This window comes from Nerophis ophidion, linkage group LG24 (genome assembly GCF_033978795.1).
Source record: "Nerophis ophidion isolate RoL-2023_Sa linkage group LG24, RoL_Noph_v1.0, whole genome shotgun sequence".
Classification (NCBI taxonomy): domain Eukaryota; kingdom Metazoa; phylum Chordata; class Actinopteri; order Syngnathiformes; family Syngnathidae; genus Nerophis; species Nerophis ophidion.
Genome location: NC_084634.1, coordinates 11,782,191 through 11,810,104, shown reverse-complemented (window position 1 = coordinate 11,810,104; position 27,914 = coordinate 11,782,191). Strand labels below are relative to the sequence as shown.

Below are 27,914 nucleotides of genomic sequence, written 5' to 3'. Positions count from 1 at the left end.
CTTTATAATTATAATTTGAAACTCGATTTTGTATGTGACTATAAAGCTACATAAGCCTTGCTTGTTTAATATTCAATGCAAGACTTGTTTGGGTCTCTATTAAAAGGTTAATTTGTTCAACCTTGGCCCGCGGCTTTGTTCAGTTTTAAATTTTGGCCCACTCTGTATTTGAGTTTGACACCCCTGCTTTAGAGCATTGGTTCTCAACCTTTTTAAGGTGATGTACCCCCTATGAACATTTTTTTAATTCAAGTACCCCCTAGTCAGAGCAAAGCATTTTTGATTGAAAAAAAGAGATAAAGAGGTAAAATACAGCACTATGTCATCAGTTTCTGATTTATTAAATTGTTTAACGGTGCAAAATATTGCTCATATGTTGTAGTGGTCTTTCTTGAACTATTTGGAAAAAAATATATTATAATAACTAAAAACTATAAACAACTGATTCAATTAAAAATAAAGATTTCTACACATAAAAGTAAACAACTTAAAGTGCCCTCTTTGAGGATTGTAATAGAGATCCTTTTTGATTCATGAACTTAATTCTAAACAGTTCTTCACAAAAAAAGAAATCTTTAACATCAATATTTATGGAACCTGTCCACAAAAAATCTAGCTGTCAACACTGAATATTGCATCGTAGAATTTTTTTTTTCACAGTTAATGAACTTACATTCATATTTTGTTGAAGTATTATTCAATAAATATATTTATAAAGGATTTTTGAATTGTTGCTATTTTTAAAAATATTTTTATTAAATCTCACGTACCCCTTGGCATATCTTCAAGTACCCCCAGTGGTACGCGTACCCCCATTTGAGAACCACTGCTTTAGAGCACAGCTGTAACTTCCTGCCATTAAACCAGCAGAAAATAATTGTCAGGTTTCTCGGTCTACATTTTCACACTTTGCACCATATTCTTACACTTACATTTTCCTTATTTTTAAGAGCTTATTGTTAAGTGTTCAACGCGATTTTACTATTTTGTTTACATTGGGTGTTTTCCATACTTGTGTTGACATTGATAGCTAAGGAGTTTTAATCAGAGGAAGTTACTTTTCAAATAAAATATTTTTTTATCCCGTTCCGTATTTTCCATAAGTCATAAAAAATGTCAATAATAATCGATATCGACTGATACAATGATGTTTAATTAATTACTGCATAACAAAAAATCATTTCCATAGTTAAATAAGAATAACGGGGCAAATTAATGTTACACAGCCATTATTTCCGTGCACTAAACCTGTAGAAAATAGTTATCAGGTTTCTACATTTTCCCACTTTTGCACTATTTTCTTACACTTTATGAAGCATTTATTTCATATTCCTTATTCTGGCATCTTCATCTTAAGAGCTTATTAAGTGTTCAATGTGATTCCAATATTTTTTTTACATTGAGTGTTTCCCATGCTTGTGTTGACATTGGGGCGGCATGGCTGCCTTAGTAGAGCGGAGGGTTCCAGGTTCGATCCGCAAATCCACCATGAGCAAGACGCCTTACCCACCTTTTCCATTGCCACACCCACTAGTTTAAATGTAGCTTGAAAGGTGTAGATAATGGGTTTCACGAAGTAAAGCACTATAGCAATATAATTAACTTCACATTTCCTTTCTGCCTTGATAGCTGAGGGGTTATAATCAATGGAAGGTTATTTTCCATAGGTCATAACAAATACAGGGTTTCCTCTAGATTACAAAGATACCTTTAACGGTTGGGGCGCGGTCACCATTACATCATCATATAACAATATAACATTGAATTTCGGTACATACAAGGTAATACTTTGCTTCAAAGTGAATAAAAATACAGTGTTATTTACTTACAACAATTTTATAGACACATGAAACTGTCCGTGCCTGAAAGCCAATTAGCGGAGAATGAGGAAGTGTTGTGTGTCCGCCTGGGGAAGCACGCAGACAAAAGTGTTGGCGTGGGAGGCAAAACCTGTTGGAATTGAGACAGCTATTATCATAAGTTTCTCAATCGAAGTTAAAATAACAAGGTGTGGTGGGGTTTCACAATATATATATACAAACCCCGTTTCCAAATGAGTTGGGAAATTGTGTTAGATGTAAATTTAAACGGAAATACAATCATGTGTGCTAACGGACTGTATCCCTGCAGACTGTATTGATCTATATTGTTATATAATGTTGATTTAATAATAAAAAAATAAAAAATAAAATATTTTTTTTAATTTCTTGTGCGGCCCCAGTACCAATCGGTCCAGTATTGGGCCGAGGCCTGGTGGTTGGGGACCACTGTTCTAGAGGACAAGACATCCACAGTTTCCAAAAACAATAGGAAATGTGGACTCGTCAGACCAAAGAACACTTTTCCACTTTGCAACAGTCTATCTTAGATGAGCTCGAGCCCAGCGAAGCCGGCAGCGTCCTGGGTGTTGTTGATGAATGGCTTTCGCTTTGCATAGTAGAGTTTTAACTTGCGCTTACAGATGTAGCGACCAACTGTAGTTACTGACAGTGGTTTTATGAAGTGTTCCTGAGCCCATGTGGTGATATCCTTTACACACTGATGTCTGTTATTGATGCAGTACCGCCTGAGGGATCAAAGGTTCGTAATATCATCGCTTACGTGCAGTGATTTCTCCAGATTCTCTAAACTTTCTGATGATTTTACGAACCGTGGATGGTAAAATCCCTACATTCTTTGCAATAGCTCGTTGAGAAATGTTGTTCTAAAACTGTTCGACAATTTGCTTACAAAGTGGTGACCCTCTCCCCATCCTTGTTTGTGAATTACTGAGCATTTCATGGAAGCTGATTTTATACCCAATCATGCCACCCAACGGTTCAAAATTAGCCAGCACACCTGTGGGATGTTCCATATAAGTGTTTGATGAGCATTCCTCAACTTTCTCAGTCTTTTTTGAAACATGTTGCAGGCATCAAATTCCAAATGTTCTTATATTTGCAAAAAATGAAGTTTTTGAGTTTGAATGTTAAGTATCATGTCTTTGCAGTCTTTTCAATTGAATATAGGTTAAAAAGGATTTACAAATCATTGTATTCTGTTTTTATTTACACATTGTGCCAACTTCACTGGTTTTGGGGTTTGTATGCATTGATAAATATATACACACACACATATATATATATATATAAATAAATAAATCTAATGTTATTTAATTCAGGCTCCGTCAAGATACCAGCCCACTTGGATGCTCCATTTCACTCCAATGAGAAATGCCCAGTCATCATATTTTCCCATGGCTTGGGAGCCTTCAGGTATACTTTTATCTATTTAATATGTACATTTTCCACACAAACCAGGACTGGTTTGAAAAATATTGCCTTGTTTTCTTTTTTTTCTCCCTGCTAGGACTTTGTATTCTGCCATTTGTACAGAACTGGCCTCGAGGGGCTTCATCGTGGCTTCCGTGGAACACAGGTAGAATCAAACGTTGTCTGCGCATAAGGTGTCTAAATTATGAGGAATATTTCTTAGTGTGAGATTAAAGTAACAACCCAATTATTAGGAATACCTCTCAGCGTGATGAAAGTTCATCAACGACCAATTCAGCCTTTGTGTTGACTCATGTTCTGCAACGTTGACTTTGGCTTCTAAAGAAAAAGTCCACATCTGAACAGGTTTTAGTTGGTAGTGTTGCTTAGCTTGGAAAACGTTCAAGAAAAAGTGCAGGTTGAGGCGGGGTGAGATAGGCTCCAGCACCCCCCGCAACCCCAAAAGGGACAAGCGGTGGTATAAATGGATGGATGCAGGTTGAGGTCCTGAATTTGCTAGTTATTCCACCGTTATAACAAGGTTTGTGTCCTGTTTGCCTCAGTTAAGAGATGAACAAACCCTCCAACAGAGCTCACTTCTACATCTAAATGCCATAAGTGTGCAGTATTCTTTCACGCAGAGGTTGATTGATTGAATAGAATACATCGCACATGTTTGTATCATTTCTCTTTGCATCATGTCCGAAAAGGAGTAGGAAGAAGCAAAGCTTATTTAATACCGTCCCCTCTTTCCCACTTCAGAGCATTTACATACATATGTTCATTTACTGTCTTCTTTTTGAAACACAAATCAGTGAATTATTAATACAGCAGTTCTTGAAATAGATAATTAAGGCAGTCGTTATTAATGTACTGAGATGAAGACTATCCCGTTTTCAATAAGGTATTTCTCATAATTCTTCTTTCGTGTACTTTCTCAGCACTTTCAATTTGAACAGCCTCTTAAAATGGGTTGTATTAGTACATTGTTCATGAGTCCATTCCATAATTCAATTCCACACACTGATATAGGGGGCGGTACCTCTGGATTGCCAGACCGGGGTGGTGGTTCCTCTCTTTAAGAAGGGGGACCGGAGGGTGTGTTCCAACTATCGTGGGATCACACTCTTCAGCCTTCCCGGTAAGGTTTATTCAGGTGTACTGGAGAGGAGGCTACGCCGGATAGTCGAACCTCGGATTCAGGAGGAACAGTGTGGTTTTCGTCCAGGTCGTGGAACTGTGGACCAGCTCTATACTCTCGGCAGGGTTCTTGAGGGTGCATGGGAGTTTGCCCAACCAGTCTACATGTGCTTTGTGGACTTGGAGAAGCCATTCGACCGTGTCCCTCGGGAAGTCCTGTGGGGAGTGCTCAGAGAGTATGGGGTATCGGACTGTCTTATTGTGGCGGTCCGCTCCCTGTACGATGAGTGCCAGAGCTTAGTTAGAGCATTGCCGGCAGTAAGTCGAACACATTTCCAGTGAGGGTTGGACTCCGCCAAGGCTGTCCTTTGTCACCGATTCTGTTCATAACTTTAATGGACAGAATTTCTAGGTGAAGTCAAGGCATTGAGGGGTTCCGGTTTGGTGACCGCAGGATTAGGTTTCTGCTTTTTGCAGATGATGTGGTCCTGATGGCTTCATCTGACCGGGATCTTCAGCTCTCATTGGATCGGTTCGCAGCCGAGTGTGAAGCAACCGGAATGAGAATCAGCATGTCCAAGTCCGAGTCCATGGTTCTCGCCCAGAAAAGGGTGGAATGCCATCTCCGGGTTGGGGAGGAGACCCTGCTGCAAGTGGAGAACTTCAAGTACCTAGGAGTCTTGTTCACGAGTGAGGGAAGAGTGGATCGTGAGATCGACAGGCGGATCGGTGCGGCGTCTTCAGTAATGCGGACGTTGTACCGTCTTCAGTAATGCGGACATTGTACCGATCCGTTGTGGTGAAGGAGCTGAGCCGGAAGGCAAAGCTCTCAATTTACCGGTCGATCTACGTTCCCATCCTCACCTATGGTCATGAGCTTTGGGTCATGACCGAAAGGATAAGATCACGGGTACAAGCGGCGGAAATGAGTTTTGTCCGCCGTGTGGTGGGGCTCTCCCTTAGAGATAGGGTGAGAAGCTCTGCCAGCCGGGAAGAACTCACAGTAAAGCCGCTGCTCCTTCACATCGAGAGGAGCCAGAGGAGGTGGTTCAGGCATCTGGTCAGGATGCCACCCGAACGCCTCCCTAGGGAGGTGTTTAGGGCACGTCCAACCGGTAGGAGGCCACGGGGAAGACCCAGGACACGTTGGGAAGACTATGTCTCCCGGCTGGCCTGGAAACGCCTCGGGATCCCCCGGGAAGAGCTAGACGAAGTGGGCTGGGAGAGGGAAGTCTGGGTTTCCCTGCTTAGGCAGTTGCCCCCGCGACCCGACCTCAGATAAGCGGAAGAAGATGGATGGATGGATGATATACTAAAGGTCTTAAGTGTTATATGTGCATACATAGTTTTTAGTTAGTTTTTCTCATCTTTAGTTGAGAAGAATTTTTGTACATTCTTGGCTAGCAGGTTATAATTTGCTATGTGCATAATTTTATGCATCCATCTTTCCATCTCTTTCCGCTTATCCGAGGTGGGGTCGTGTGGGCAGCAGCCTAAGCAGGGAAGCCCAGACTTCCCTCTCCCCAGCCAATTCGTCCAGCTCTTCCCGGGGGATCCCAAGGCGTTCCCGGGCCAGCCAGGAGAGTTAGTCTTCCCAATGTGTCCTGGGTCTTCCTCGTGGCCTCCTACCGGTCGGACCTGCCCGAAACACCTCCCGAGGGAGGCGTTCGGGAACGTAGATCGACCGGAAAATTGAGAGCTTTGCCTTCCGGCTCAGCTGATTCTTCACCACAACGGATCGATACAGTGTCCGCATTACTGAAGACGCCGCACTGATCCGCCTGTCGATCTCACGATCCACTCTTCCCTCACTCGTGAACAAGACTCCGAGCTAATTAAACTTCTTCACTTGGGGCATAATTTTAGCTGTTTGCAAATTCAACAAATAATAAAATTTCAATATTTTTGATTCACTAAATAAAGTGTTTGTATGTTCTCTAGAGCCAACATTATGTATTATAACTGATATTTTTTGTAACACAGTTGGTGAGTAAAGCGTACTTGTGTAGTTATTTCCCCATATCCCTGCACAGTAACTCAAATATGGTAACACTAGCGAGCAGTTGAGAATATGAAGTCATTTTTAGTCCACAACATATTTTGTTTTGTTCATTATTGAAATATTTTTTGCCACCTTATGTTGCATATTTTTTATGAGATTTCCAGTTATTTTTATCATCCTTTATTACACCCAAAAATCTGGTTCCCTTTACTCTTTCAATGTCTACGCCGTCTATTTGTATTTGTTTGACTTTCCCTTCTACTGTTACCGAATATCATTATTTTAGTTACTGAGATTTAAAGATAGTCTGTTTCTGTCAAACCATCTTTTTAATTTGTTAATTTCTTCTGTTATTATTTGTATTAGCTTGTGTGTTTTCTCTCCTGCACCAAACACAATTGTGGCGTCTGCAAATAATACTAATTTTAAGTCCCTACAAAATATAGTATTGGTTTTGAAAATGAAAAATATCAAATGTTTTAACTTGGACACTTCTTCCAGAGTTTCATCCAAATCCGCACCTAACCTGTTGAGTTATGTTCCTATCAAACGAACCCTGATGATTACTTAACCCCCTTCTAGCCTGCTGTCTTCTTTTCTGTGGTATTTCTGCAGAGATGAGTCTGCCTCCGCCACGTATTACTTTGGAGAAAAGGACGAGTCCCGGCATGCATCAAACGCGTCTTTCTTGGACGATCTGAGGGAATGGATCTATATCAGAATACTGCAGGCGGGAGAGCAAGAATTCCCCATCAGAAACCAGCAAGTATGAAGTCTTACCATGCCGTAACACAGAGGAACTTCCACTTATCAACTGCATTGTTTCTTGAACAGGCTTCATAAATAGAAAAGTTTGTATAGTCAAGCATATTTTTCCATAAGAAAGAGTAAATATGAATAACTGGCTGCATATTTTAGTGAAGACAAAATAAAGTGCTGTACAGAACTGTATATCTACGATAACAAGGAGGTAATGGATATCTGCTAACAGAAGTCCCTTTGGTGCCCTCAAAAACGATCAGAAATCACAAAAATCCTGAACTTCAAAAACAAACAACCCAAAAGTAAAATCCATTAACAAAAACATCGGTAGAGGAGCTGAAGAAATAAAAAAACAGACAGAGGGAGACGGAAGAGGGCAGGGGGAGGGATTTGTGTGTGTACCTTCAAAGACACACTGCTCAACGAGTGGTGGTGTCTTTTCTTCTGCGGTGAAAAAAGTCGGCCTTCGCACCTTTCACCAGAAAAGTCCGGTCCATCACAATTAAAACATGCTATGGAATGAAACCTGCGTCCTTGAATCTTCCATACTTTCAAGCACCATTGATGTAGTACTCCTCGCGAATACCATGTTTTCCGGACTGTAGAAAGTGCACCGATACATAAGCCGTACCCAGTGAATTAAAGAAAACTTTTTTTCCACATATATTAGACAAGAAGCGGACATATACGTTGTGAAATGAGTTATTTACACAGAAATATTTTGTAAATGTTTATTTACATACCTTAATTGTTTCCAAACGGTGACTGTAACACGACAGTAAAACGGCTAAACAAACAAAACAGAAGTTTCATTAAGAGGAGTGGTCCGCTCCCGCTAGCTGTCCAAACGGTTAAACAGACTCAATAAGAGGAGTGGTCCACTTTTTGCTAGCTCTTCAATAAGCTAACAAACTCAATAAATCCAAGGTGACGTTTTGGTGAATTTACTGAGGAATTTGTAAAAACTGAAACAATACAAAAAGACACTCGTAACCGTGTTAGCATATTAGCTTAGGCTAACGAGGCTAGCTTGATTACATTACGATAGCATGTACAAATATGCATGAAAACACTCCTAGAAACATCACACATGGGACGCTTTAATAAGTAAGAATTGTTTTGGTTATATTGTAAAACTTACAAACGTTGCTCGGAGAGATGAATGAAGAATCCATACGAGGCGAAACGCAATGAACGACTAGAGGACAAAACACATAAATCGGTCCTAGTCAAGTGGCGGCCCGTAAAAGGTTTTCATTTGGCCCGCCGAACATCACCCGGAGGCTTGATGAAACCATTGAAACTCGGGTTGATCGTGTATGCAGTACTACCTCCACCCACAGGGGGGCAACAGAGAGGTATGTGTCACAATGAAGCAGCAGTGGAGTGAGTAGAAGAAGACAACCCTGGAAATAAAAATCTAAGTTGCTAAAATATGACTTAACGACAACAGGACAATAAAGTATGAATGTTTTGCCCCGAGCAAGTGCTTCAATCATTGTTTCCTGTCGGACCTTTTAAGTGACGGACACAATGTTCCAGACAAGCAGCAACAATAGTAGAAATCCACACATGTAAGCTTCATTTCGAAACTTGGTCAAATATGTAAGTAAATATTGTGCATAAAGATATTTAGTTTGTTTTGTATTGAAATTGTTGATTTTGTGATGTCTTTTTTTTTTGTCTGAGTGATAACTCCAGCAATTAAGGCTTGTTTAATACATGTAACGCTAAATTTGACCAGTAGAGGGCGATAACGCTACACCTTAGATTCAATTGTGATGAGTCACCCACGACCACATAAATGGATGGATGGATGGATGGAGTCACATACATGTTGGCTGTGGATGTTTAATTTCCTCATGTGTAAACATCTGTTTATTGTGCGAATGTACTTACACTAAAACTATTTTATTTATGTACGTTAAACTCTTGTAATGTTTAGTTTATGTTCGTATTTTCAGTCTTACCTTACTTTAAAGTCCTAACTAAATGATAAAGTGTAAAGAAATCAAATTGAGGAAGGAAAATATTCAAAAGATGGCACCTCAATCTCTAACAAAACTTCCGTTTCTTCATGCTGTTAACTATCTGTCTAGCTGCACATGCTGGAAACAAGTAGCGAGGGCAGGATAATGAATTTATTGCCAGAGCGGTGTCAAAGACGATGTGTTTACTTTGTTATTAAGTAAACGCAGTCTCAAAGGAATATAACCGGCTTTCTGACAAAACATCCACATTTCAAAACTGCGATGGAAGGACACTGCAGCAGCTGCAGTAAGCAAACTTCTCCAAAGGACAGTGCCATAGTTCAAAGAAAAACACACCTATTCAGTATATTTGCTTTTTAATTTTTTTAAACCATTTGCATTATCACCGTCAGCAAAGCAACATCCATAAATTTGTCGCACCGTTTTAAAAGACCGTAGAGTTCAAAGAGCAGGAAAATAGCATCGGCCTACAGTTCGGAATTTACGGTAAGTCAATCAATCAATCAATCAATCAATGTTTACTTATATAGCCCTAAATCACTAGTGTCTCAAAGGGCTGTCTATTTTCCTTTTCTTTTTAACTCCACAGCGATTCACTTTTTCTTTCTGCGCTGGTCTGTTGTCTTTTGGGGTTTGTATTGTGTTAAAAAAAAAAAGCCAAAAGTTGCCAAAAGACGAAAAAACACGGGGGAAAAAACAGCACACACTGAAAAGTAACAAATGCAGAGTACTAGAGATGGGGACCGAATCAGGTAACTTTTCTTGCACTGACTGAATCCCGCCGATTCTACCAGGCACCGGTTCACATTAAATCCAACACGTGCACGTGACGTCACGCCCGGCTGCCGACTCACTTCGGCACTTGCCGATCACTCCAGCAGCACTGAGAGCGGACCCAGGCAAACTACTCTCTTAGTAATGTTGCAATTATCAACAAGGACTTACAAATCCCACCAACTCAAGTTAAGTAGGGCTCCACTTTTCCAAAAACTGTGCCAGCTTGATGCTAATATACATTGGCTTTGCTACTGACATGCTACCTCATTAGCATTGGCCATTTTACGTGGCGATTTCAACACCTCCAAATTTGTTAATGAAAATTAAAACTGAAATTACAATCAAACAGCTTGTGCCTAATAAGTAAAACGCTGTCAGTATTAACACTTTTTAGGGAGTAACAAAAAAACTACACACTACTGAGATGTAACATCTTGGACCTAATGTCATACTTGCAAAGGAGATAAATAAAAAAACAGGATAGCGGTTATCAGGTCATTTTTAAATGTTGAAATAAATATATTTTGTCATAAAAAAGACAATTAATATTTCTTTACACACTTAAGTATCAAAAATTCTTACCTTTGAATACTGGTATCGGTTCAAATGTGAACAGTGCCCATCCCTAGTGTGCCCGGGGCGTCAAGTGGTTTAGAGGGCTCCGCCGCAACAACGCTGCGCCCTGCTTTTTGCCTGCAGGTACGACACAAAATGAACGCACATGCACAGAGACATGGTTCGCACAAGGAGGCATATTTAGCTCCATCTAACAGTTCGTAATTGGAAAAGTTTACAAATAGAGGGTTCCACTGTTCTACGTGTACTGTGGGTGACTTCAGCCTTATGCCACTCAGCCATAGTATTAATCAATCTCCTCGCTTGCATCAAGATTTGATTTCTGTCCTTTTCCCAGGTGATCCAAAGGGCCGATGAGTGCATCCGTGCTCTAAATAGACTGGTAGACATCAACTCAGGGCTGCCGGTGCAAAATGTTTTGCAGACACAGTTTGACTGGACGACGTTGCAAGTGAGGAAACTTTTCTGCTTTTATGTTGTATTTATCCATTTAAACCAGTAGACCGCAGGTAAAGTAAAACACAGGACTGCAATCCATCTGTGGCAGTTCATTTGTTTTACATTGCATCCGGAAAGCAAAAGCAGCGCTTTACTTTTTCCATGTTATGTTACAGCCTTATTCCAAAATGGGAACAAATCATTTTGTACTCAAAATTCTACACACAAGACCCCATAATGACAATGTTTTATTTTTTAATTTTGCTAATTTCCATTCATCTTCAACCGCTTATCTGGAATTGGGTCGCGGGGACAACAGCTCCAGCATCAACATTAGTAACTTCCTCCTGGGGAATCCTGAAGTGTTCCCAGGCCAGAGAGGAGATGTAATCCCCCATTTGGTCCTTGGCCTACCCCGGGGTGTCCTCCCAGTGGGGCGTGCAACGAGGATCTCCCTAGGGTATGGGTGTCAAACTCTGGCCCGTGGGCCAAATTTGGCCCGCCGTGTGATTTCATTTGGCCCTTGAGGTAATATCAAATTAAGATTATAGCTGGCCCGCCGGTATTATACAGTGGCGGTGCCGCTGTGACAACGCATTTGCCAACCCTCACGGATTTCACTGCCCCTCCCGTAAATCTCCCGGGGCAACAATTCTTCCGAATTTCTCTCGATTTCCACAATATTGGGGGCGTGCCTCGAAGGCACTGCCTTTAGCGTCCTCTACTACCTGTTGTCACGTCCGCTTTTCTGCCATAGAAACAATGTGCCGGCCCAGTCACATAATATCTGCGGCTTCAACACACACGAATGAATGCAAGGCATACTTGGTCAAGAGCCATACAGGACACACTGGGGGTGGCCGTATAAACGACTTTAACACTGTTACAAATATGCGCCACACTGTGAAGCCACACCAAACAAGAATGACAAACACATTTCGGGAGAACATCTGCACCGTAACACACGTAATACCCAGAACCCCTCGCAGCACTAACTCTTCCGGGATGCTATAATATACACCCCCGCTACCACCAAACCTACCCCCCCCCCTTCCCCCCCCAATTTTATTAAAATCTTATTTGATATGCCATTGATAATTTTAATTCATTATTGATAGGTTGATTGGAAACACTAAATTGGCCCTAGTGTGCATGTTGTCTATCTGTGTTGGCCCCGTGATGAGGTGGCAACTTGTCCAGGGTGTGCACTGCCTTCCGCCCGAATGTAGCTGAGATAGGCTGCAGCGACCCCAGAAGGGACAAGCGGTAGAAAATGGATGGCTGGATGGATAATTTGAAACTCGACTTTGCATGTCACTATAACGTTATATAAGCCTTGCTTGTTCAATATTCAATGCAAAACTTTTTGGGATCCCTCTTAAAAGGTTCATTTGTTCAACCTTGGGCCGCGGCTTTGGTCCATTTTAAATTTAGGCCCACTCTGTACTTGAGTTTGACACCCCTGCCCTAGGGAGACACTTGTGAGGCTTCCGCACGAGATGCCCGAACCACCTAAGCTGGCTCCTTTCCAAGCGAAGGAGCATCGGCTCCAGTCCGCGTCTCTCTTGGGTGACTGAACTTCTCACCCTACTCTAAAGGAGATGCTAGCCACCCTTCTGAGGAAACTCCTTTCAGCCGCTTGTATCCGCAAACTTATTATTTCGGTCCTGACCCAGACTTCATGACCATAGGTGAGAGTAGGAATATAGATAGCTCGGAAAACCAAGAGCTTTGCCTTCTGGCTCAGCTCTCGTTTCGTCACAACTAGAGATGTCCGATAATTTCGGCCTGCCGATATTATCGGCCGATAAATGCTTTAAAAATGTAATATCGGAAATTATCAGTATCGGTTTCTAAATTATCGGTATCAGTTTCAAAAAGTAAAATGTATGACTTTTTAAAACGCCATTGGGCACACGGCCATAGGGAGAGATACAGAGCGCCAATTAACCTTAAAGGCACTGCCTTTGCGTGTCGGTCCAGTCACATAGTATCTACAGCTTTTCACACACACACAAGTGAATGCAATGCATACTTGGTCAACAGCCATACAGGTCACACTGAGGGTGGCCATATAAACAACTTTAACATGGTTTCAAATATGCGCCACACTGTGAACCCACACCAAACAAGAATGACAAACACATTTCGGGAAAACATCCGCACAGTAACACAACATAAACACAACATAACAAATACCCAGAACCACTTGCAGCACTAACTCATCCGGGACGCTACAGTATACACCCCCCACTACCTACCCCCCTCCAAGCCCGCCCACTTCAACATCTTCATGCTCTCTCAGGGAGAGCATGTCCCAAATTCCAAGCGGCTGTAATGAGGCATGTTAAAAAAATAATACACTTTCTGACTTCAATAATAAATATGGCAGTGCCATGTTGGCATTTTTTTCCATAAATTGACTTGATTTATTTTGGAAAGCCGAGTTATATTGTTTAATGCATCCAGCAGGGCATCACAACAAAATTAGGCATAATAATGTGTTAATTCCACGACCGTATATATCAGTATAGGTTGATATCGGAATCGGTAATTAAGAGTGGGACAATATCGGAATATCTGATATCGGCAAAAAAGCCATTATCGGACATCTCTACTCACAACAGTGCGGCAGGGAGACTGCAATACTGCTCCAGCTGCTCCGATTCTCCGGCTGACTTCCTTCTCCATCTTTCCCTCACTTGTGAACAAGACCCCAAGATATTTAAACTCCTCCACCTGGGACAGAGTCTTGTTCTCTACCTAGACTGTACAAATTTGTGCAAAATTATCACAAAAAAAATGACATCTACGCAAGTATTAAAGCTGTAATTGCTGCCAAAAGTGCATCAACAAACTATTGAACATCGGGTCTGAATACTTATTATTATTTTTTTTTTATAAATACATTTCCATCCATCCATTTCCTACCGCTTATCCCTTTCGGGGTGGCGGGGGGTGCTGGAGCTTATTTCAGCTACAATCGGGCGGAAGGCGGGGTACACCCTGGACAAGTCGCCACCTCCTTGCAGGGCCAACAATTTAGGGTTACCAATCAACCTATCCCCAGGTGCATGTCTTTGGAGGTGGGAGGAAGCCGGAGTACCCGGAGGGAACCCACGCAGTCACGGGGAGAACATGCAAAATCCACACAAAGACCCTGAGTGCAGGATTGAACCTAAGACCTTCGTATTGTGAGGCAGACGCGGTAACCCCTCTACCACCGTGCTGCCTATAAAAAGATTTTCAACAACTACAAAAAATATTGAATTGTCATTATGGGGTATTTTAGGTAGAATTTTTAGGACAAAATTAATTAATTCCACTCTGGAATACGGCTAAAACAAAGTGAAGCGCTGTGAATACTGTCCAGATACATGTTGTTTTTATAGACAGAAATTGAGGAAAAAAGCAACAAAAAAAAAGATTGAAATAAAAAGGAACTTCCGTCGCTTCTTTTGTGTGCTTGGGCTTTTGACCCGCTGCTCATGGAAAGGAGCAATACATGCTTTCACGTTGGTGTCTAAAAGTGTGGAATAAGTTCAGTCGCTTTTCTGAAAACGACAATTTAGAAGGGGCCAAATACTCGCTAAATACAACGGCAAGGTAAAAAGTTGGCAACACTGATCCCCCTCCTGCTGCTGCTTCTTATTCTCTAGCAGAGCGGGTGTTAGCCGCCTGTGCTAGTACTTAATTCGATTCATGTGCTGTCCTGAATACAGAACTCCATGGATCTGTCCAAAGTAGCCGTGATCGGCCATTCCTTTGGGGGAGGAACCGTCTTAGAAGCTTTAGCCAAAGAGACTCAATTCAAGTGAGTAAACCCAAATTGTTTCCTTTAAGTGTTTCAGTTGAAAAACTGTTTATTATTATCAGTGTGAGTGTGTGTGTGTGTGTGTGTGTGTGTGTGTGTGTGTGTGTGTGTGTGTTGGGACTAGCGATGGGCAATATGCCCTAACGTTGATATCTTGATATATATTGCAGCCTTTTGCATAGGGGCCGATATTCTTTTGTGGTGTTCGGGTCTGTGGGAACCGTTGTAATTTTTTATTACAAGAAAAATAATACAATTAATTCCTTTTTTAAACTGAAACTCACTGACTTCGGCTCATTTTCTGTGAAGAACATATATCAGAACACACAACACACACACAGCAGGCCTAGACAGGAGGAGGACAGAGTGTAGGTACACAGAACATCAGAGGGTCAAATGTGCGAGAAAATGAGAGCAGACAGTGTTGACAAACAATGTTGCAATCTTGTGTGGGAACCGCAGGTGCACAAACACAAAATAAGAATCCCTGTGGGATGCAGAAACTGGCAGAGAAATGTTCCGTGCTACTGAACAGACATTAAAGATTAAAGTGTTTGATTGTGAGGCATTAAAAGCCACAAAATGCAACAGGTCCATCAGACCCATAAACGCTGGCTGAGTAACAATATGAACATTACACATTAATTAACCGACGATAAATGAAAATGAAGTCTGTACTATTTCCACTGTCGATAAATCGCCATGTGCAGGTTTAATACACGGTTGTAGAATAACTCTTGACGGTCAGTATTACCGTATGAAATTAAAATGGTCGAAAAACTGTCATTCATAACTGCATTCTAATGCAGCTCGCGAGCTAGCTTAAGTGTAAACATGTAAACAACAGACATTGGCGTCCTTCCCCAATCTAAACGCGTACAAACATATTACAGTCCAAACACGTGAGGTACAGTTTTCAAGTGAAACATAAAGGACGTGCTGTTTTTGATCGATATAAACTCCACACGTTGAAACAGACGGACACCGACTACGTTCCACAGGAAGCAAACTCACGTGACGTCACAAACTGGAAGTGAAATGGTTGATCATCCTTTACAATGTAAAATGGAATAAGATAAAGATATTTAAACACACAAATAAAAATAATATGGATCTTATGAATCCAGAACAATATTTCCTCTGCCAAGAGAGTATATTGTGTTTATTTTAAGTTAAGTTAAAGTACCAATGATTGTCACACACACACTAGGTGTGGTTAAATTTGTCCTCTGCAGTTGACCCATCCCCTTGTTCACCCTCTGGGAGGTGAGGGGAGTAGTGAATCATTTTGGTGATTTAAACCAATTCCAACCTATGATGCTGAGTGCCAAGCAGGAAGGTAATGGGTCCCATTTTTACAGTCTTTGGTATGACTCGGCCGGGGTTTGTACTCACAACCTACCTATTTCAGGGCGGACACTCTAACCACTAGGCCCTGAGTAGGCTGTTAATATTGGTTTATTTTAGTTATCAAAGAAATACAAATAGGTTTAAAGATTTTAGTGTGTGTATTAATACTTTTGGAGAACATTCAACCAGAGGTGGGTAGAGTAGCCAGAAATTGTACTCAAGTAAGAGTACTGTTACTTTAGCAGTTAATTACTCATGTAAAAGTAATGAGTAGTCACCCAAATATTTACTTGAGTAAAAGTAAAAAGTATGTTGTGAAAAAACTACTCAAGTACTGAGTAACTGATGAGTAACCTGTTTGTTTAATGACGGCCACAAGTAATGCAGAAAAACATAAAAATAGCAATGAACAAATTCAGAGCCAGGAATATATCTTAAGCAACTAAAACAATAATATATATTAAATATAAATAATATATATTTGGTTTTACACTGTATTGAAAAAAATTTTGAAAAAGAATTTTACCTTTGCAACCTCATTATACTATTGGCTAAGTTTTATATTCATAAATGTAAGTTTCTCAATACCCGACCTGTTTTTTGTGCCTTTAAAAAAGATTTAGAACTCTACATTAAAACACACTACCTCTAACAACCAAAAAGCTGTGAAAACGATGATGCTGTGTTCCAAATTTAAGGTATTTACTGAGATTGAGTGAGCCTATGGCTTTGCACTTTGTTTATTTTATATACATATATATATATTTTTTGCAATCTATTTTAGTTACTTTGAATTTACAACCCTCTGGCGCTGTTTTGTACAGTTTTTATACTGTTTTGTACTGTTTTTGTACTTACTTTGTTTATTTTCAACTGATTGTAAATGTTGAAATTTATAAATAGAGGTTTATAAAAAATGAAAATAAATGTGCAGTTAATCATGTGACCACCTGGCTCTGTTTGATTGGTGAAACGGAGTCAAACGTCACCAGTGACTGCATTTGATTGGTGAAACGCAGGCATCTGACAGATCCTACTTTGAAGGTCTGTCTAACAAAACAAAGCGTGCATTAACAAATCGATAAAAATCAGTAGCGAGTAGCGAGCTGAATGTAGATAAATGGAGCGGAGTAAAAGTAGCGTTTCTTCTTTATAAATATACTCAAGTAAAAGTATGTTGCATTAAAACTGCTCTTAGAAGTACAATTTATCCCAAAAGTTAGTCAAGTAGATGTAACGGAGTAAATGTAGCACGTTACTACACACCTCTGCATTCAACAATAGAATGATTGTTTGTCTTGTCTCATGGTATTGTTAGTGTACTGGAGTTTTTCTTGTTTTGTTTATAGAGTATTGTTCTTGTATTATATTGTTTATGTTAAATGTGGAATGAGTGAGAGGGTTTGGGCTATTATAAGCAGCTGCTTCATCCAACCCCTTTTCAAGCCTTGCATAAATATCTTTGCCAACATGTAAAAAACAAAACAAAAACTGTGTTTAGTTGTACTGTGCAGGTTTGAAAAAAACATTTCAATTCAATAATAATGATAACCGTGATCATTTTAGCCATTTTGTTTATTGTGACGGAACCTATTTTATTGATTGTGGTTATTTTTATTCATGTGCAAAATTGTGTTCATTCAATTAAAATGTTTAAATATACGAGAAACTCAAGTTAAATTGCATTTAAAAGTGTATACTTTCATTATTATTATGTGTTGTCATAAAATCATTGGTTCATTTGGTCTATTTATTGATTTAGTTTATTTATATTAGCACAACATACTTCTTTGTGTGTGATAAAACTTGAGTGGGCCCCTGGCCCCTCAGTAGTGGGAAAGTGGGCCCCCTGCCTAGTGGTTAGTGTCCGCCCTGAGATCGGTAGGTTGTGAGTTCAAACCCGAGCCGAGTCATACCAAAGACTATAGAAATGGGACCCTTTACCTCCCTGCTTGGCACTCAGCATCAAGGTTTGGAATTGGGGGTTAAATCACCAAAAATGATTCCCGGGCACGGCACCGCTGCTGCTCACTGCTCCCCTCACCTCCTAGGGGGAGAGCAAGGGAATAGGTCAAATGCAGAGGACAAATTTCACCACACCTGGTGTGTGTGTGTGTGTGTGTGACAATCATTGGTCCTTTAACTTTAACAGATTTAAGACCAGTTCACACAAAGACATAAAGGAAAATCAGAGGGCCAGAATTAATTGTAAGTATACGGATCACTGCTCTTTCACTTTGGAAAAAAAAAAGTGAATAAATGAACTAACAACACTAGAAGCTTCTCTACTGTAAACTAGTCGAAAGAAATAAGGTTTTTTTTTTTTAGATTCGCCATACAAGGTGCAGAGTGCTTCATATAAAGTGTTTTCATGTAACAACAAGCAGAACGTTAGCCACAACAATACGTTGTCTGTAAAAGGGACTGTTAGCATCTCTGCTAAAGCTAAATAGTTTACTTTTGCAGTGTTTTTTGCGGCTGTCTGAATATTTTAACAACAAACATAACCTATACATTTTATATTAAAATAATGGATACATATTTAATATAAATGGATATTAGGAGTATGTGAAAATTTGACTCCAACCATGTTTACTTGCGTGACAACCTCAAAGTTTTGTAATCAATCAGAAATATCAAGCAGCTAAAATGCGCCAAACATGGGTAAGTGTGGAGAATGTTTTGCATTTTTCCCCCATCATGCATTGTAATGGATTTAAACGGGTGTAATTTGGATTTTAATGTCCACAAAGTTCAGTGAGCAGGTTGTATTATGTGTGACCATGTTTTTTGACATTTTGTGATGGTTGGATTTTATTTTATTTTTTGCACCATGACTAGGGAAGGTTGTTTACATTGGGTCATACAAATTAATGACTCACATCTAGTATAGCGACATAGTAGCAGCATTAAGTTTGTCTGACTATAAAAATGAATGCAATCTCCCAATGGGTAATAATCTTCATTAAAGCCATGACGTCTTGCGGGCCAAATTGATTATGTCAGTGGGCTGCATTTGGCCCATGGGCCGTAGTTTGGACACCCATTGTCTATGAAGAAAGAAGGCGATTATTGCTTGGAAGCCTTAAACACAAATTGGACGTGAATAATGTGGATAATATTTAAATTTGCTCGGCTTATTTAGATTCTGGTATTTAGGAATACATATTTACCTGTTTTTGTGACTTTTTTTTTTAAACAAATTGCTAATAAGGACTAGTTTTTATTTGAGCATTACAAGAAGAGATTTTCTCACCCCACCATAAACTGATTGTAAATGCGTAACAGACAACTTCATAGCTTTTGATGTTACTTGCTGTATAAACTTGTTTCCATCATCAGTTATATACCACATAGTATATTGTTACATATGTCATTATCACAGTAGGCTGCGATATATATCATGATATGGACCAGGGTTCCCCAAACTATGGCCCACCAGCTTTTAGATTCCGGCCTGCTGCAGGTCCCCATCTCAGAGTAAGGAGACAACTGTCTGTGTTGCCATCTAATGGCATAAAACAGTACTGCATTGACCGTGAGAAATTGTGCAATACATCGTCATGTCGGTACCATTTAGACAGCTGTTCCCACCCCTGGTTTGATTAATGAATTAAAAAAAAAAAGTTAATACATGTGGTACAAAACAACTTGCCCACTGAACTGTGTGGACATCCTAAAAAAATGTCTAATTGCCACACACAATTAAAAATGACTCCTATTTGAATCCATTAGCAACCATGATGGGTAAATCATCCCACACTTGGACATGTTTGATGCATTTTCACTGCTTGATAGTTCTGATGGATTACAAAACTTTAAGGAGGTCACCAGAGAAGTAAACGAGGTAGGAGTGGTTCACATACTCTTAATATTCAGTGTTTGTTTACACTTCGTATTGTAGCGATGTCAATGTGTTGTTGTTCGGTCTGTTAGCTAAAGCTCCTTGTAAATATCGCTTGAACCAACTGGTCATGATCATGTTACCCTCATATTTTACTTTGGATTTATGAGGTGGCGACTTGTCCAGGGTGTACCCCGCCTTCCGCCCGATTGTAGCTGAGATAGGCGCCAGCGCCCCCCGCGACCCCAAAAAGGGAATAAGCGGTAGAAAATGGATGGATGGATGGATGCAAGAAACAGCAATTGTTGAAGGACTGGGAATATACACTACGGCAGAGTTTAGAACATGGCCAAGTTGTTTACGTAGGTGTTGTTTAAAATAAAGCTACAGTACATCGATCCGCGTGTCTGCTGTACTCAAACAGCCCGAAAAAGGGTAAGAACCACACCAAAACGATCACATTTACGCTTCAACCAACCTTCCCTCTTCAATTTAATCTAACATTCATATCCAGATTTAAGTCATTGTTATCGCCATCCTGTGTAAATGAAAGCATCTGCTTTAAAATTGTTTTTTTTTTTATATATATCAATTAAGAATTGTTACTCATAAAAATCGCGATTCATTCGAAAATCAATTTTTTTCCCTTACACCCCACGTCGTTTTGTGTGGCCTGCCACGTCATGGCCTGCTAGGGCTGTGAATCTTTTGGCACTACACGATTCGATTCAATTCTTTGGGGTAATGATTCTATTCAGAACCCATCCATCCATTTACTACCGCTTATTCCCTTTTGGGGTTCTATTCAGAACCCATCCATCCATTTCTACCGCTTATTCCCTTTTGGGGTTCTATTCAGAACCCATCCATCCATTTCTACCACTTATTCCCTTTGGGGTCGCGGGGGGCGCTGGTGCCTATCTCAGCTACAATCGGGCGGAAGGCGGGGTATATCCTAGACAAGTCGCTACCTCATCGCAGGGCCAACACAGATAGACAGACAACATTCACACTCACATTCACACACTAGGGACCATTTAGTGTTGCCAATCAACACTAAATGGTGCATGTCTTTGGAAGTGGTGCATGTCTTTGGAAGTGGGAGGAAGCCGGAGTACCTGGAGGGAACCCATGCATTCACGAGTGAAGTGAATTATATTTATATAGCGCTTTTTCTCTAGTGACTCAAATCGGTTTACATAGTGAAACCCAATATATAATTTTTACATTTACACCAGTGTGGGTGGCACTGGGAGCAGGTGCGTAAAGTGTCTTGCCCAAGGACACAACGGCAGTGACTAGGATGGCGGAAGCAGGAATCGAACCTGCAACTCTCAAGTTGCTGGCACGGCCGCTCTACCAACCGAGCTATACCGCCCAAGGAGGACATGCAAACTCCACACAGAAAGATCCCGAGCCCGGGATTGAACCCTGACTACTCAGGACCTTCGTATTGTGAGGCAGACGCACTAACCCCTCTCCCACCGTGAAGCCCTATTCAGAACCAATTCTCGATTAAAAATGAGTAACATTGGGCGTCAGTTCTATGATTAACTACATTCCTCCATGAAATAAACAGCTCCAATCAAATTGGTTTTGTTCAATACAATTATACCCAAACATTTATTCATAAATCGACTGGAAAGGACACATTTTAGAGAAACATTTTTTTAATCAATCTAAGAATTGTTACGCATAGGAATTGTGATTGATTTGAAAAATATTTTTTTACACCACGTCGCTCATTGGTATTATCATTTTCTGTGGTCTGCAATATTATTTTATTGTGGACTGCTACCTCATTTTAATGCAGCCCGTCCCTTAAAGTAGCAGTAGATTGGAAAAAGTTGCCTCTATATTGAAGCTATTATCATATATATCTGATTTATGACACAAAAGACTTCCAAATGTCCATGAATGTTGTCATTCATTCAGGTCATTCAATCGGTCGCAACTGGACTGTTTGGTTTGTCTTGGAAAACGTTCCGCCGCTCATCCGAGTAGACTTCATCAGTTCGTGCTCATATTAAACTTACAGAGCCTCCACGTCGGGGTTTACTGAAAACCCACACACGCCGATCAATACATACTTTTTGATTCACACAATCCGGGCGTTATCAGAACCCTACAACACATATCTGATAATGTTCCTACCAGCTCACAGGCCAAAGAGAAAGAGCATAGGAATTTGAGGGAAGCCCTCAAAGCCTGCGGTTAATAGCTGGTTGTTTGTGAAAAGTGCATCGAGTTCCAGAAATAACAAGAACAGAGAGGCTGAGGAGGAACACGGTGACAGATGCAAAAATATCGTCAATCCATATGCATCAGATCAATCTGAGAAACTCAAAAGAATTTCTAACCAACACAACATCTCAGGACACTTAAAAGCAGACAACACCCTGAGACAGAGACTGGCGCATCCTAAAGACCGGATACCCCACACCCACAAAAACAATCTGTTGTATGCTATCCAGTGTAATGATGATAACACCTATTCATATATTGGGGAAACAAAACAACCACTAAGCCCACGCATGGGGCAGCATAGACAGGCCAACTCTTCAGACCAAGACTTTGCTGTCTACCTGTACCTCAGGGAGAAAGCACAATCCTTTAAGAAAAATTTACAGATTCTAGACAGGCAGGATAGATGGTAAGAAAGAGGAGTGAGGGACGCCATCTATGTCAAGGTTGAAAAACCATCATTGAACAGAGGTGGTGGTCTGCGACACCACTTATCTCCCGCATACAACACTGTCCTTTCAACCATTTTTAAAAGACTGCAATTTAGCCTCCAACAAATAACACAAGTTAGAAACATTCTGCTCTCAGAAGGTGACCAGAAAGCCAGTTGTTTATAACTGAATGGAATGCTTATGCGGGGGACTCAGACTATTTCTGATTGGTAGTAGTCGATCCACAGCAATCATTCTGCCACACAATACCTCAATGCTAACGGGTGGATATTACACATCAACCACTGCTGTTGGCTTTGACAATACGACTGATGACTGAAGTATGCTGATATCAACCAAACCCAACCACCCCCGTCCCAACCCCCTCCACAACCCACCCCCCGGATTTTAAATAATGTAAATAATTCAAGGTATATACGCTAATGATTAACTTGTCTGTATTATGCTGATAGTATATATTTGTACCACGAACTGATTAACGTGGACCCCGACTTAAGTTGAAAAACGTATTTGGATAATCTACTAATAAAAGTTTCAATCAATCAATCAATGATGGTCCTAAAAAGATCATGTTGAAAAACAACTTAAAGCCATGCCCAGACGTACAATATTAATGTTTTAAATAACTTTCATTGCAAATCAATATCGCCTCCAAATATCAGTTATCAGCCTCGTTGACGCGTAATGATCTGTATCCGTATGGGCCCTGACAAAGACACACCTATGCAATTGTACCAGAACAATAACTTGCCTACTCTGCCTGGCCGTCAGGTGTGGCGTGGCGCTGGATGCCTGGATGTTGCCGTTAAAGGACGACACCTTCCCAGGAATTAAGCAGCCCATCTTTTTCATCAACTCGTGGGGTTTCCAGTGGGCTGAGAATGTCAAACGCATTGAAACGTTGCTCGCGGCCGACGCGCGCAGGAAGATGATCACTATCAGGTAACAGCGCGCCGACGCCGACTGGCGGGAACAGTTCGCTGGTTCCGACCACTGTCTTTGATTTTCAGAGGCACCGTGCACCAATCCTTCCCTGACTTCACCTTTGTGACGAGAGAGTGCATCGGCAAGCTGATGAGGCTGAGGGGCGACCTCGACCCAAAAATTGCCATCAACCTCTCCAACGAAGCAACACTAGCCTTCTTGCAAAGATACCTTGGTAAGTCGTGTTTGCCATCCGGTGGATCTCCTCTTTTCTGAACTCCGCACTTCACGACAATTTTAGTCGAGTCGTTTACAGAAGGTAAACGTTCTAGGCCAGGGGTGGGCATCACGTCGATTGCGATCGACTGGTCGATCTCGGAGGGTGTGTCAGTCGATCTCAAGCCAGGCATTAAAAATATACATAAAAATGAGCAATCATCAATCATACCAAGACTTCACTTTCGTCAGTTGTTTGACATTCTCGGCACCCGAGGATCTTGTGAGATGACGCTGGCTGCTGCGAGCTCATATTTAAGAAAAAAATCACTAACAGGGAAACACAGTTTATTTCTAGAGACTCCGTACCTACTGTCAAAACTCTAAAGACCGACTGCACAGTTCCTGTCTTCACCATAAAAGACCTGTTTCATCCTGCCTGTGCTAACAAAATTAGAGTCTCAGAAAGCTAGCGTGCACAAGCTAGCAAGCTACGGAGTTTGATGCCAATGTATTTCTCCCCCGCCCTCAGCGACCGCTTTCTCACTTGTTTGCCCACCCGCACAGTCACTGACGTCACTCACCTGCTGCCAGACATTAAAGGGCCACACACACATATGCTACTCTCATAACAAAGTGTTTAAAAACGAGTATGCAAGTTGGACAAATGAGATGCCAAATACAACCACTTTCATGTGGTATTGGACAGAAAGGAGGACTTTTTTTTCCCTCCATTTGATAATGCGGACGTTATCAGTACCACTGTCTAATTCCAATCAATGCAAGTCATCAGAATCAAATACACCAACTTATATTCTTGTCTTCATGAAAGAAAGGAATCTATGTGTGTTAAACATGCTTGTATTATCATTAAACACCATTAACTTGTTAACAAAAATGTCTCTTTCATAAATAAATAAATCCATCCATCCATCCATTTTTTCTACCGCTTATTCCCTTTTGGGGGAATGAGGTAGATCTCCTCGACTTGGTCAATTGAAAAGTAGCTCGCCTGCAGAAAAAGTGTGAGCGCCCCTGTTCTAGGCTATAGGCTACCGGGATCTTGCAGCTACACATCAGCAAAGCACACAATAGCACGCAAGCTAGACATGAGTAACAGTTATTGAACAATATTGCTTGTATTTTAAACAAATAATTTACAAAGGGTAAACATGCTCGGCTATAAGCTACTGGGAGCTAGCAGCTACACATCAGCTAAGCACACAATAGCCAACAAAGTTGGAAATAAGAAATAATTATTGAACAATATCGCTTATATTTTAAACAAATCATTTACGAAAAGGTAAACATGCTACGCTAGAGTACACTGGCAGCTAGCAGCTACACATCAGCTAAGCCCACAATAGCACGCAACCTAGAAATAAGTATTAATCATTGACCACTATTGCTTGTATTTTAAACTAATCATTTAGAAAAAGTAAACATGCTAAGCTCAAGGCTACTGGGAGCTAGCAGCTACACATCAGGTAAGAACACAATAGCACACACGCTCGACACGAGTAATAATTATTGCACAATATTGCTTCTATTTTAAACAAGCCATTTACAAAAGGTAAACATGGTAGGCTATAGGCCACCAAGAGCTAGCAGCTACACAACAGCTAAGCACACATTAGCACAGAAGTACTAGGAAATAATCATTGAATAATCATTGAAATAATTGAAATAATCATTGAAATTCTATTTTAAACAAATCATTTACAAAAGGTAAACATGCTACGCTAGAGTACACTGGGAGCTAGCAGCTACACATCAGCTAAGCACACAATAGCACGCAAGCTCGACATGTGTAATAATCATAGAACAATATTGCTTCTATTTTAAACAAGCCATTTACAAAAGCTAAACATGGTAGGCTATAGGCCAGTAGGAGCAAGCAGCTACACAACAGCTAAGCACACATTAGCACAGAAGTACTAGGAAATAATCATTGAATAAAACGGCACATTTGTCAATATAAACAAAGTATCAAATAATTATAGTTACATATTACTTACACATACAAATTCTCCTAGATGTTTTGGAAAGTATCCAGTAACAAACATGTTGCATGTATACAACTTACTGCCTCATGAGCTTAACTTCATGAATTATTGTGACCACTAGGTGTCACCAAAGAAAAAAAATACACTCCACATCAACTTAAAGACAGCTTTAGTCTATTCCACATGGTTAATAATGAATAGGTTAGTGGTTTTGTTCTCTCACTCATTTCACTTAATAAAATTACACACTACTGAATAGGGCTAGGCGATATGGACAAAAAAGTAGGTGTATCTCGATATATTTGTACTTAAACTCGATATTCGATATATACAGCCCTTTGAGACACTAGTGATTTAAGGCTATATAAGTAAACATTGATTGATTGAAATACAGTGGGGCAAAAAAGTATTTAGTCAGCCACCGATTGTGCAGTTTCTCCCACTTAAAAGGATGACAGAGGTCTGTAATTTTCATCATAGGTACACTTCAACTGTGAGAGGCAGGATGTGGGGAAAAAATCCAGGAATTCATTGTGGGAATTTTAAATAATTTATTTGTAAATTATGGTGGTAAATAAGTATTTAGTCAACCATTCAACGCTCTCACTGATGGAAGGAGGTTTTGGCTCAAAATGTCATGATACATGGCCCCATTCATTCTTTCATTAACACGGATCAATCGTCCTGTCCCCTTAGCAGAAAAACAGCCCCAAAGCATGATGTTTCCACCCCCACGCTTCACAGTAGGTATGGTGTTCTTGGGATGCAACTACGGATTCTTCTTCCTCCAAACACGACGAGTTGAGTTTATACCAAAAAGTTCTATTTTGGTTTCATCTGACCACATGACATTCTCCCAATCTTCTGCTGTATCATCCATGTATCCATTTTGGTATAAACTCAACTTAAATTCTTTAAAATTCCTACGATGTGAATTCCTGTTTTGTTTTGTTTTTTAACATTGTCTCTCACAGTTGAAGTGTACCTATGATGAAAATTACAGACCTCTGTCATCATTTTAAGTGGGAGAACTTGCACAATCGGTGGCTGACTAAATACTTTTTTGCCCCACTGTATCTTGATATATTTTCCGGTTGAAAGTATACATATAAATATATTCATTTTTAAGCGAGATTCACGGAAATTGAAGTGACTGACAACTGTACTGTAAACAGTCAGTGGCACTTTTATTAACCCACTTAATCAAGATGGGTATTTACAGCACAAAAAAGAAACTGTTTAAGTAGCTCATAGTTACATAACATAAATACAATCTGGCTGAGGGGTTAGTGCGTCTGCCTCACAATACGAAGGTCCTGCAGTCCTGGGTTCAAATCCAGGCTTGGAATCTTTCTGTGTGGAGTTTGCATGTTCTCCCCGTGAATGCGTGGGTTCCCTCCGGGTACTCCGGCTTCCTCCCACTTCCAAAGACATGCACCTGGGGATAGGTTGATTGGCAACACTAAATTGGCCCTAGTGTGTGAAAGTGAGTGTGAATGTTGTCTGTCTATCTGTGTTGGCCCTGCGACGAGGTGGCGACTTGTCCAGGGTGTACCCCGCCTTCCGCCCGATTGTAGCTGAGATAGGCGCCAGCGCCCCCCGCGACCCCAAAAGGGAATAAGCGGTAGAAAATGGATGGATGGATGGATGGAAATAAAATAGAAAAATATTATTTATACATAAAATAAATAACCTTAGCTGTGCAAATAATACAAAATGTATCAAACGCTGATAAAAAAAATAATTTGCAGGCAGCCACTTTTTAATTCCCAGTGGACGATGTAATGGACTGTCACACACACGTACGGTTCTGGTCAGCGCCAACTGACTTGACTTAATGTGCGGCTATCATCTTCCTCACTTCGGCATACATTTTTGGCAGCATTTCTCCTGCGAAATATGGCAACTGGAGAACAGTTTTGATTTAGGCGTACGTGGTAAACAACTCAAATGAATGTTTTATCCAGACGCATACATTTGTCCAAATGTGGCCCAGTAGACATGTTGTGGATTCCCTGGACATCGTCTACATTGCCAAAAGAAAAATCTAAAAAAGAGAATCCTTCTGCCATCTTCCACTAGTTTTTTAAGTACAAATGCAATGTACCATTTTTATGCAGACGACAC

At 40.6% G+C, this 27,914-nt stretch overlaps 1 protein-coding gene across 5 annotated transcripts in view; it reads left to right on the top strand.

The window, feature by feature from the left end:
* pla2g7 (phospholipase A2, group VII (platelet-activating factor acetylhydrolase, plasma)) overlaps nucleotides 1–27,914 on the top strand; it is a 52,848-nt gene that overhangs the window by 19,674 nt on the left and 5,260 nt on the right. For all 5 annotated transcript variants that reach the window (XM_061885846.1, XM_061885842.1, XM_061885843.1 and 2 more), the window contains 7 exons: nucleotides 3,161–3,254; nucleotides 3,349–3,417; nucleotides 7,009–7,159; nucleotides 10,837–10,950; nucleotides 14,660–14,751; nucleotides 23,413–23,583; nucleotides 23,652–23,800. In XM_061885846.1, the coding sequence (XP_061741830.1) occupies nucleotides 3,161–3,254; nucleotides 3,349–3,417; nucleotides 7,009–7,159; nucleotides 10,837–10,950; nucleotides 14,660–14,751; nucleotides 23,413–23,583; nucleotides 23,652–23,800 (840 nt within the window). The remainder of the gene's footprint in view (nucleotides 1–3,160; nucleotides 3,255–3,348; nucleotides 3,418–7,008; nucleotides 7,160–10,836; nucleotides 10,951–14,659; nucleotides 14,752–23,412; nucleotides 23,584–23,651; nucleotides 23,801–27,914) is intronic.